At 34.0% G+C, this 12,531-nt stretch overlaps 1 protein-coding gene across 1 annotated transcript; it reads right to left on the bottom strand.

Moving 5' to 3' along the window:
• Positions 1-3,634: 3,634 nt before the first annotated feature.
• LOC145268714 (large ribosomal subunit protein eL13-like) lies at positions 3,635-12,280 on the bottom strand. The gene is made up of 3 exons (XM_080124257.1): positions 11,994-12,280; positions 7,224-7,397; positions 3,635-3,916 (listed from the first exon to the last, which is right to left on the bottom strand). The coding sequence occupies exons 1-3, from the start codon at positions 12,237-12,239 to the stop codon at positions 3,701-3,703; spliced, it is 636 nt and encodes a 211-aa protein (XP_079980383.1). The 5' UTR covers positions 12,240-12,280; the 3' UTR covers positions 3,635-3,700.
• Positions 12,281-12,531: the final 251 nt, after the last annotated feature.

Below are 12,531 nucleotides of genomic sequence, written 5' to 3' on the forward strand. Positions count from 1 at the left end.
CTTGTCAGATAAGTGCCACTCCCTCATGCACTTAAAGTCTATGAGCCCAAAAATGACTTCCATCATCACAGGAACATTTTAATAGACAAATGCCTGAGTGATGACACAGATGATGTTACAGAATCTTAGCTTTGGACGACAGCTAAGTCTCTCTCTAAGTTCAAAATGTTGAGATCCAGCAACAAGCAAGAGCAAGATAGCCAGCAACAAGTTAAACTGCAGACCAGCTTAATGTGGGTACTGGTCTCCTGCTTTATGATTTTTTAAAATCAGAGATTTGCTTCTCCTAGAAAGGTTGCTTTCACCACGGTTTATGGGAGCCCTCTCCACCCCAACACATACATACATACACACAAACACACACGGTGCTAGTTGGCCGTTGACCCCGAAAAAGGGTTCATTTGCCCTATATATATCATGTATCACTTGCCAATATGCTCAACTCAAGATAAGGAGCATTATAATCACCCACATACAGGGGAAATGAAGGTATAAAAACTATATATTAAAATATATATTCAGGAGTCTATCCTTGGACCTCTATTGTTCTTAATATTCATTAATGACCTCCCCAACAAAATTGCCTCTGAGATGGGTATATATGCTGATGACACTACACTCTATAACAGGTAAGACAGGAAAACAAATGAACATATATCTCAAGAAATGGCAAAAACACTAGAGGATGATCTCCAATCTGTAGTGGAATGGGGACAAAAATGGATGGTCACATTCAATGCTACCAAGACTAAACTGGTTTCCTTCAATAATTACAAGAAACCTTCTCTGCCACCAATAGCAATGGTCAGTGACTCTTTATCTGAGAGTACAGCTTTCAAACTGCTTGGCCTAACGTTCACAGGAAACATGAGTTGGAACAATTACATTGAAAGTGTTGCCAGGGTCGCTGCGAAGAACGTAGGCTCTCTCTACCATGCTAGAAAACTACTGACACCCGAAAGTATCATGTACCTCTATAAGGCCACCATTCGCCCATGTATGGAGTATTGCTGTCATATTTGGGCTGGTGTATCTGCTACTAGTCTTTTGCTCCTAGACAAGGTTCAAAGGAAAGTCGCCAATCTGATAGGCCCTGAACTGGTATCTAAGCTTCAACCTCTGTCCCATCGACGAAATGTTGCATCCCTCTGCCTGTTCTACAAGTATTTTAATGGTGAATGCTCTGGCGAACTGCAGACACTTGTGCCCCTACAACGTAGACACCCTCGACATTTGGGACTTCCAAGTGCTGTATGTGCTCTGCTTATCTCAGCATTGTTTCCAGTCGTCCTGGTCTTCCTCTTGCCACTGGACTCAAACAGTGTTGGTTCTGGTGTGGTTGGGCAACCCTTGCCTCAAAATTACATGCACAGCTGCTCCCTACATTTCTGTTGGGGGGGGGGGGGGGGGGTAAGAAAAGTTTTTTTTCCTTTAAATTAGTGAACAAATATATTTTTGTTTTGTTTTGTGTATGGGAAGTTATTTTGATATTTTATTCATTAAATTAATGAGAAAGTATTTACATACTTCAAAGAAAATTTAATAATTGTGTCGGGACCCTTCAAGTTTCCAACGACTTAATCTTCAAAACTTTTCAAAAGCTTTTGAGAACATTTAACTCTCCAACTCGTCTTTAAACTGACGAAGACTCATAACTCCTTGTAGCTTGATCGTCTGGTTTTTATCTTTGTCTTCATCTACTGGTTAGGACCTTAATATCTATGCCAGACGCTCAGATTGCTGGAACTCATTGCTTTTCTACTCGTTCATAATCCTAACTTCATGTGGCAGTTCTGCTCTTGTGATGGCTGATCGGTAACCCTACCACAAGGGTCCTTTGGCTGGTCAGCTGTTGTTGGACGTTGAGGAGGTCCTCTTTCCCAGGCAGGTGCGTCATTCTCTGCTCCATCCTAAAACATTGGTCTAGGGAAGAATTCATTTCACAACCACTGGCAAACAACAAAAGAAATCACAAAGTCTTTTTAGCAACATTAATTATTCAACGTTGTTACAGGTATAGTCTCAGTAAGGACTGAGCTAGGAGCCTTTATAAGCTTGACTTCTGGGTGTAGGATTATAATGGTTTAAATTAAATTCTTTCAGCCAGGCCGTCAACAAACACTCCTCACCAACAAACTGGCTAAAACACACACTTTTTTTTATCATCTTTATAAGTTCTAGTTTATGCCACCCCCTTTCTATTTGAGGCTTTGTCTTTCTTTCTCTCTTCATACCCTTTACTATCAGTCATGAGAGGGGTTTCACAAAGACCACATGTGATAAGTGAATCGATCATAACAGTTAACCCTATTTCTTAATTATTGGATTGACCGTGAAATCACTTAAAAGCACTCGACAGTTTACCTACTTGAATTGCATTTCTGGTGGCCTCTCAAATAAAACATAAGTGATCATTTCCACAGATTCACAATCTGCTTCATTTTATGATCCCAACTGAGGTTCAGCTTGCAAGGGGGAGGCGTCATTTTGATTATCTGTTAAGAAAACAGATTTATACTTTTTATCATCATCACTGTTACATCCAACAATGCGAAATCTCCTGAACTTGTGTTAAAAGGACCACCCAAGAAAACTAATAGCTTCTTGTCACAACAAGCAAGACAACCCGGCGTTGTCCGGTCCACAGTCTTTGTCACATATAGTATTAATTTTACATTTTCAGTATTATATATCAAGAAACTACCGATGTTATATGGAAAACGGGTAGTTTTGTGATAAAGGGACATAACTTGTATCCACAATATAATTTCAGAACAATGTATTTTGATTTTATTTTTAATATTTAAAATAAAAATAATCAAACGCCATTTTATTAATACTTAAATAATTTAATAGAACAGTAGAACCTTGGGATACGGTGGCCCTGAAATACGTTTTTTTTTTTTCAGGTTAAAATGTTTTTCCAGCTTCTGGTTACAGTGTTATTTATAATGTTCTTTGATTATATACATGTGTATTATATACTGCATTATATTTTGTTACTAATTTTTAATGCCATATGCTGGGGTTCTACTGTATTTAGATTTTATTTTTTATATTGCAACACAAATTTTTACTAATCAAAGAATATGATTCTCAAAGTCTTTCAAGCCATTTTCCATATTTATTTTCAAAATTCTATGACTTTTCAAACCTGTGCGAAGCCTGTAGAAGAGTCCATAGTCAAAAATAGGTTAAATCACCATCACAGGAAATTTCAGATTGAGCATGTCGAAAATTCATCTTTTAAATTTGTTGCGCTTTTTTTTTTTTTTAGTTGTAGAATTCTGACAAAAAAAAAAAAAAAAAAAAAAAATTTTTTTTTTTTTTTTTTTTTTTCCTTCTCACAAACATCTTTAATTTCCAAAAGAAAAAGTGGATTTTATGAATAGGGGCCTGAGAAGCATTTCGCCTCCATATATGCCTTAGTGTCCCCAACTTCTCCCTGGAGGGTTTCAGCCTGAAGACTAATGGTTTTAAAACCCTAGGCAGACCAGCTGGATTGCTGCAGCATTTTAAAACAATTTATAAGAAGAAAAAAAATGAATTGCATTCAACAGTGAAGAATTCATCCTTGACCAGTAAGCACCAAGAACACCGGTTTTATAAAATAAACAAAAAAATTTAAAAAATATTGATATTTTTATTTTTTTTTATTTTTGGCAAAAAAGTCTGTCCTTTTAAAATAATTATTTTATTTTTACTTCTTTTTTGATTCTTCTTCTGCGGCACGTTTCTCAGCCCGTCTTTGTCTTCGTCCAAAGCAACGTTTGTCGGCACGAGCAGTGGCAATTGTGTAGTAGGCCTTGAATTTCCTCATATCACGCGTGACCTTGCGTGGTTTGTCTTTCTTCATCTTGTTCACAATTGGCAACAATGTACCCTTCAATTGAGTGGCCAACTTCAACTCTTCAGGCTAAAAAGAAAAATAAATCAAATCAATAATTTTTATTTTCTTTGATTATTTGCCTCCTTACGAGGGCCGCCGAGTTAGACATAAGGTCAGTTTTTAATGTGAAGGGAAACTAGCTTTTAAAAAAAAAAAGTTGAATATCACTAACAAATGCTGAATATCACTAACATTAAGCAAAAAGAAATTTGGAAGATTTTTATCACAAACTGCTAACAGCCACACAAGAATTTTCTAGACAATATATCCAATTAGTTATTTAAAAAGGTAAATATTTTGTGATATAGCTTACTTTTATTTTTCTAAACTATGGTTTATTTGTTCTTATAATAATAATAATAATAATAATAATAGGGAAGAGAATTTTTTTCTTTCTCCTTATCCTTTTTAAAGGTAATAAATACCCCCACCCCCCGCTGCCAAAGGCCAGCAATACATTTTGCTTGATAATTTAAAAAATCTGACTGTTAATCGATCTGATGTACCTTTTTTGGTGCACGTATGGAAACAGTACCTCACTTTTTTTTTTTTTTTATTAATTTGTCTTTTTTTTTTTTTCAGCAGACTATTATCGAATAGTCACTAATCTATCAGATTATATAAAAAAATTCAATATTTCATTTTTCTTTTAAAGGTGTGCCGTTTCTAATATAACAATTCCATATTTTGGAAGCATAGACTTATTTATTTCAACCAAATTTTGCCTTTTTAAAAGCAGTTTGGCCATAAAAAATTTTTTCTTCAATATTTAACATTTTTAAAAGGTGCTCCTTTTGTAATACAATGTTCTAGTAAGTCTATCGCCATTTTGGAAGTATCAACTTATTTAGGCTAAATTTTGGGGAATTTAGCCTAAATAAGTTGATACTTCCAAAATGGCGATAGACTTACTAGAACATTGTATTACAAAAGGAGCACTTTTTAAAAGTGTTAAATATTGAATTGGTGATCATTTGATAATAATCCAATGAAAAACACTAGAGGGGGTACCACTTCCATATGTGCCCTGTCCCTCAATGCTAGAATATATCGTCTTATATTTTTTTTCATTAATAAAAAAAAAAAGAAAAAAAAAAAAGCAGCATAAATTCCACATGCAAATTAGTGAAAGAACTGATTTTGAAGGAGAGCTGAGTTCAGGTTGTCAGTTTCAGAAGTCCTGGCCAAATATCACAAAAATTCAGCAAAAAGAAATTTGGAAGATTTCATCACAAACTGTCAACAGCCGCATGACAACATATGCAACACACAAAGGTTCGAAGAATTTCTTTACCACAAGAAAATGTAATTACATCCAGACTTCCATGCTTAAAGGATCAATCAAGATGTCGATATAGTAAAAGAAAAAAAAATGTGACAATGGTTGATCACAGATATAAAATACAAATGTATTGTATATCTGTGTAAGTTGGTATTTTTTTGCATTGGTATTACCTCAAATGAATAATACCTAAAATTTACAAAATATTCATTCCTAGACCCCTTCCTTGGTTTCAGATATCTGTAATTATATATATATATATATATATATATATATATATATATATATATATCAGCTGTCTGTTTAAATGTATGTATGTCTAAAACTTTTGACATAGGTGACAATTTTCATGAGATCGGTATCATTTTGAAGCTCGACCCTTTGAACGATAAATATAAAAAATTGGCTAAAACATTAATTCCTTCACCCACTAACTGGGCAGTTTTCTACAGGGAGAGGTCGCTTTTTTTGAAAGTCATCCTCTTTTCGATTGACTAGTTTTAATTTAAACCTACATCACAGCTGCCTGCAGAAGTTTCAGAAGTCCTGGCCAAATATCACAAAAGTTCAGCAAGAGAAATTTGGAAGATTTCATCAAAAACTGTAGCAGACACACGACAAAGATTACAAAATTGTCACGCAACGACAGCTGCTTAGCGTACATTTAACATCTTGTAACACAAAGGACGAAACGTCAAAATGATACAATCCTGGCTGCAACACATCGGATGAAAAATATTAAACTGTTTAATTTTACTAATTTGGGAACTCTATAAAGAGTGCTAACAGACAGAGGTCTACTTTTAAAGATATTGAGCACTTTGCATACAAGGTATACCACTTTGAATCTAATTGTAAATTGATTTTTATCTATAACTAATAAGGAGCCCTGACGTTGCCTGCGATTAAATGATAAATCAATGACTGTTTTACACTCCTATATTTTTATTGCCACAGAAAGCAGTGAAATTGCTCATTTTTCAATCAAATCGATTGATTGTCTGCTTTAGTGCACTGGCAGGAAGCTTCACGTGCATCTCACAGTGACTTAGTTCACAATACATTGTAGTCTATATTGCACTGTAGAGAACCTACTATTGATTTTTTATATATATAATGGCTTGAATTAAAGTTTAAAATGCAAAAGTCAAGTATCATGCTTTAATTGTGCTCTAAACAGAAACATTAATTTCGGACACGCCCATCAATATCAAAGAACCTACTGTTTATTTTATATGCCTGGCATTTTGGCTTGTGTAGTGATAATGGCTTTTTAACATGAAAAAAAAAAAAATCAAATATCACGGTGCAGTTGTGTTTTAAATAGAAACATTCATTTTGAATGTGCCCTTGTCATATCAAGGAACCTAGTGTTGATTTTAAATGTCAGGCCTTTCAGCTTGTGTGGTAATAAAACTTTTCAAATGACCTTGTGATGTTAGGCTGCGTAAGGTATTAACTTTGGTCGAAATTGCCTGTTTCTGCTTTCATCAGATTATTTCGACTATTGATACTTATCAAAGACATGCAAATACAAAGCCTATCTAAGAACACTGCCAGATATATAAGGTACATTTATGTGAAATTTCATAAAAATCGGCCCAGTTGTTTTTGAGTCCATAGGCAACAAACTCACACAGTTCCTTTTATATAATAGAGAAGAAGAGATATAAAGGGCACTTAATTGTATGTTTGAATATCTGGCTAAAAGACAAAAATACAAATGAATACCTAACATTTACCAAATATATTTATTCCTCAACCCTAAACTGAACCCTTTCCTTGGGTTTCAGACATTATATAAGAACGTAATTATTGGAAAAAAAAAAAAAAAAAAAAAAATTAAGAGTTAATTTCCTTTATACCGACTCGTTCCTTGACAAATCTCCCAAAACGAGTTGTCTGTGTATGAATGTGTATGTCCAGAGAGAGGGCTGGGCAGAGATGATGAGGACAGTCTCTCAAAGAACTTTTCATATAGAGTTTCACAACAATAAATACTGCATACATGTGATTGGACGACAATTGAAGGAGAGAAAGAAAAAAACTTACAGGAGAATCTTTCTTTCCAGGTTTGCTAAGCTTTCTGGGGAAGAGGATCAATTTGGAGCGGTATTCCTTCAACCTCTGGGCGTTTCTTTGGAGAGCTTCAGCAGACATACTGCGTCTTCGGAAGTCAACAGCAATGCCGATGGTGGGAGCCTCACGCTTGTTGATACCAGCTTTCTGAAACAATGAAAAATTTTTTAAAAAAAATCAAATATTAGAAAAAGAACATTGAAACTACAACAGCAACCACAAAATGGGTAGAGTGGCAGATGGCAAAAATGGAGGGGAGGGGTCTTGGCTCATAATTTAAAAGATTTCAAATGTGCAACAAGAGGTTTATTTCCATATGAAACTGTTTTTATTCATCATTTGAAGCATGAAAAAATGAGAATGAAAAAAGGGTCGGGAGTAAAATATAGCAAAGTTCTAGCAAATTCAACAGAAACCAGCTTTTTTCTTGTATGAAGCAGTCCTTCTGTTTTACCAGCTTTGACGACCACGGCTCGCCAAATTGTAGAGCCATGGTAATCTTGGGAAGACAAGTAAAGACGTTAATTTCCCTATTTTTTTTTTTTTTTCTTGAGAGAGAGCAAGAGAGAAACAAAACAAAAAACATAATCACCAAAAGGTAAGCATTTTATTATTTCTAATCACCACTTTGGAAAAAAAAAAACAAAAAAAAACTCAAATGCAATTGTTTCACTCGCAATGTAATAATGAAATTACTATAATGTTGATCTACCTATACTGGAGGTTTTGTGTTTTCAAAATTATGAAAGGTTTTAAATTAATGCTTCAAGCATTTTAAGGTAGTGACAAGTCAGCTTGCTAAAATCAGTTTCACTTCTTGATATCGACAGAAATTATTTGCTTGTCTAATTCACTTCTGATCAAATTCGTACAAAGAAATGAAGATACTTGACTACAAATCAAATTAGAAGAAAGACTAATTTAGATCTTAACCAATCCCTTGTAACCAACCAGATGCATCCCACAACACTGGTTGATCTAACCAAACCGTCTTAGCAAGAAAAGATGTTCTCACTCTCACAAACATCAACATGGTTACCATGGAAACAAATTGATAAATCCAGCCATAGTTTCAGAAGTCCTGGCCAAATATCACAAAAATTCAGCAAGAGAAATTTTGGAAGATTTCATCACAAACTATGGCCAGTACACGAGAGTAGAGATTGCAGATTTTAGAAAATGCAAGCAGAATATTCAAATTTTCATAATCGGATGCATGTGTGATGAAACAAATCATATACAAGACGTCAAAATTAGGTGTAAGGCGTTAGATAAGGAAAGAATATGCAACTGTCAAGTCATTTTCAATCAAAGCACGGCTGGGTTACTAGTGAAGGTGGTACGATGGCGAGAAACCTAAAACAAATGAAGCACATTTTGCAATCGACTAGGATCATTTTTCTTTACGATAGTTTATACGATTGTTTCTCGCTTTAAATCTAAGTTTAGATATGTTAAGCGGCATATTTATAAAAAAATGTTTGAAAAATATGAAAATAATTTAAATCTTGAAAAGTAATCGGGAAGTCTGGCGAAATAATGTAAAATCCAATAGGAAGACAAGTAAAGATGGTAGATTTTAAAAACTTAAGATTTTTATAAGAGGGAGACATTCAAGTGTGAACCTTAGTAAATACAGAGATCCAACGCATACTGCTTCAGATGGATACAAATGTATGCGTGTGCATATATATATGTATGCGTGTGCATATATATATATATATATATATATATATATTATATAAATAAATAATTATTAAATACCTTCAGACACTAGTGTTTCATCCTTTCAGGAATCATCAGTGCAGAGTGTCACGATTAATACCGGTCAATAGATTCAAACCCGACAACAGAAGACATTTGACTCCATTAGCAAGGACAAAATCCATTCAGTCACTGTTAACCGCGCAAAGCGCAGTTGAAATTTAAACATTTAAATTGAAATGTTTTTATCATATAATGGTGGCTGAATCGATTTTGTCCTTGCTAATGGAGTCAGATGGCTTCTGTTGTCGGATTCGAATCTATTGACCGATGTTAATCACGACACCCTGCGCTGAAGATATTTAATTTATATATATATATATATATATATATAGTAGAACCTCAGGATATAGGCATAAAAATTAGTAACAGAATACAGTACAGTATATAATACACATGTATATAATAAATAACACCATAAGGCAGGGCACGAAAAACATTGTATTACACATTGTAACTTGGAGAGAGAAAAAAATCGTATTCTAGGATTCTACTACACATATATCTCACGCACACTTATTTGCATTTTTTTAAAAAAATCTACTCTCCTTCTTTCTCATCTATCTTCCCCTTTTATTATTTGTTCTTTAAATGATCCCCATTCTTTCATAGTGACCCATATTTTCTTTTTACAATTACCTACATATATACTACCCTTCAGATATATTCTTATATTTTGGAACTTTAATATTTCTTTCTTTTTTTTTTTTTTACCATATTATCGCATTCCACCATTCTCATTTCATATCTAAAGGTTATCAAGCCAGTTTTAATCTATATTTGCATAATTCTGGCCTTTCTCTTCTGAGGAGAAGCCTTTATCTTTGAAATACCATGGCCTGAAGAGGTTCCCCCCCCCTTTACTTTTAGTTATTAATCTGATGATATAAAATTATATATATGTAACTAATTACATTGCGCTTCATGAATTAAAGGATTAGTATAAAAAAGTTGAAAGAATTGGGAAAAAAAGGAGAAAAAAAAAATATTCCCACAGATATATATAAGAGAAAATGTATGTATGTTTACTTTTTGTGTATGTCTGCAAAAGGCTTTTTTCCAGGAAGCAATCGGTCGGCCCACTCCCTAAAACTTTATCTACGAGTCAAGAACGGGGGTCGCCTGTCTATTTAATTTGCCCAACTTTTGTAAAGCTAAATATTCTACCTTTTTGGATCGCCACGTATGGATTTGGCTTTTTCGTATAAAACCAAAACTAATTCGAAGCTGACGGCAAACGTCCAAAAACAATCAGCTTTGATCAATACAGAGTTTCTCCTTGTATCAGACAAATTGCTATTCAATTTGGACAATACCCTTTTTATGGGGAGCTGGTTTCCCTCCACATCTTGGAGAAAAAAAAAAAAAAAAAAAACTGCCCTGCGGTGAAAGCTGATCTCATTAAGTGTCTTAAGTGTGGGCACTTGCCAATTCTTAATATTTAAATAAATTCAAACATGTTTCCGTTACTATTTCTTGCTGGCTGAGCGGTTAATGCTGCATTTCCCCCCCCCCCCCACACTTTATTTTCCAACTTCGCCTCAAGGCTTCAGGTTCAATCCTTCCTACTTACTTACCAAAACTTTTTAACCCCCCCCCCCCGACACAAACACCCGGGCAATGATTTTTGTATTATTTTATTATTCTTTTGGTTAGATTTACCCAAAACCACACACACCTCTAAACACCCAGCCAATGCCGGATACCCCCGCTATCATATATATCTCAAGGTGGTGTGTTATTTTACTTGTCTTTTTCTAGAATTGTAACAATTTTTTTGGTGATGGAAGGTGTTCCCCAAGAAGCCAGTATGAGTATCGGTGCAAGTCATCAAATTATATAAGCTATGGTTTCAGAAGTCCTGGCCAAATATCACAGAAGTTCAGCAAGAGAAATTTGGAAGATTTCATCATAAACCGCAACAGACACAAAAGCTTAATTCAAAGTTTAGAACAAACATTTTCATAGACATGGGTTTACAAAAAAAAAAAAACAATGAAAGCGTTTTTGGTAGCTGACCCTAATCAGGATCGTCAGACTATAAATCTTTTAAGCCAAATCTTTCAGACAAAAAGACTAAATTGATAACTGCAGTCAACCCCCCCCCCCCAAAAAAAAACTGTGCATAAAATATACAAACATTTGTTATTTTTTGTGTGCTTGTGTAGATTGAGGTGTTAAACCTCAACATTTCATATATATTTATATATTGAAGAGTTTAGCTCCCAAATATTTGCATATTTTAAGATTTTTTTCAGGAAAAAAAAAAGAAAAGAAAGAGTTTACTTGAAAAATTATTTTGCATTAGTTTTTTTTTTTTTAATTTTTTTATTTTATTCAAAATTATTTTTTCAGAAAAATAGCAAAATATGGAACTAAACAACTTACAAATCAGCACACACACTCGAAAACTATATAAATGTTCTTATGTACACATGCTTCGGTTTTTTTCAATTTGGCTTCAAACATTCATTATTCTGGCAACCCTGATTAGGCTCAGCTATTGGACATTGTTACTGTTTTTATTTTTTGTAAAAAAAAAAAAAAAAAACCTCGATTTCAACAAGATTTTTTTAAGCACTGGAAAAGCTAATGCAATACCATGAAAATTTATTTTTGTATCCCAATTCCACCTTTCAACTGGGAAAATGTTTCTATATACAATCTAGAGTTGAATTCTCATCTCCCTTAAAAAAAAAACTTCATGGTTTTGGTATAATTTAACAATTCTACAGTGAATTATGCAAAATCTAAATATCAGTGGTTAAAGAGTATCTGGTTTTCGAAAACAAACATCCACGTTCATAACCAAGTTGTGATTCGCGTTATCGCATCCACTATATCTAGTTGCTAAATTATACTTTTTGCTTTGTTTTAAATTACACGATTTTAACGATCATCAGCAGTTTGGAAATAATTGACCTTTGGTGGACTTTTTTTTTTTTTTTTTTATAAACACAAACTCGGAAATTTGCTTACCTTCAGTTCTTCAAGAGTAAATCCACGGCCAGCCCTGACGCGAGCATTGTATTTGATGGAAGGGCAAGTGATGATGGGTCGAAGGAGTCCTTTAGCAGGTCTGGGGGCCACTTTCCTGGCACGAATCAACCTCCTCTTGGCCCTACGTTTCTTGCGCATTGGCTGGTCAAACCAAGTGCGGACATAACGTTGCCAGTCCTTGTGGAAGTGCCCATTTGGCACCATGCCATTACCTAAGCGGGCCATCACGCAAATTAATACTGAAACAAGAAAAAAAAAAACCCCATCAAAATCAAGGAACAATTGTTTTGGTTATTTCTCATATATATATATATATATATATATATATATATATATATTTTTTTTTTTATGTAGAAATATATTTTCTTATAATATATACCAATCCTTTTTTAAGAAGCTCAATGCAATTACAGAGCAATATAGTGAATAAATGGCAAAAAACTATATTCCAAAATCTATGATGTTGACCATCTTATAATTTATTCCTTTAATTCAGTTGACATTTACAATTCTTGAC

This window comes from Euprymna scolopes, chromosome 44, assembly GCF_053919585.1.
Source record: "Euprymna scolopes isolate OS-2025 chromosome 44, ASM5391958v1, whole genome shotgun sequence".
Taxonomy (NCBI): domain Eukaryota; kingdom Metazoa; phylum Mollusca; class Cephalopoda; order Sepiida; family Sepiolidae; genus Euprymna; species Euprymna scolopes.

Excerpts from the sequence above, each read along its gene's own strand:
- LOC145268714 (XM_080124257.1), bottom strand. The coding sequence starts at position 12,239 with ATGGCCCGCTTAGGTAATGGCATGGTGCCAAATGGGCACTTCCACAAG. Across the intron at positions 7,398-11,993 it reads TTACTCTTGAAGAACTGAAG|AAAGCTGGTATCAACAAGCG; the intron begins GTAAGCAAATTT and ends TCATTGTTTCAG. Across the intron at positions 3,917-7,223 it reads CTGGAAAGAAAGATTCTCCT|CCTGAAGAGTTGAAGTTGGC; the intron begins GTAAGTTTTTTT and ends TTTTCTTTTTAG.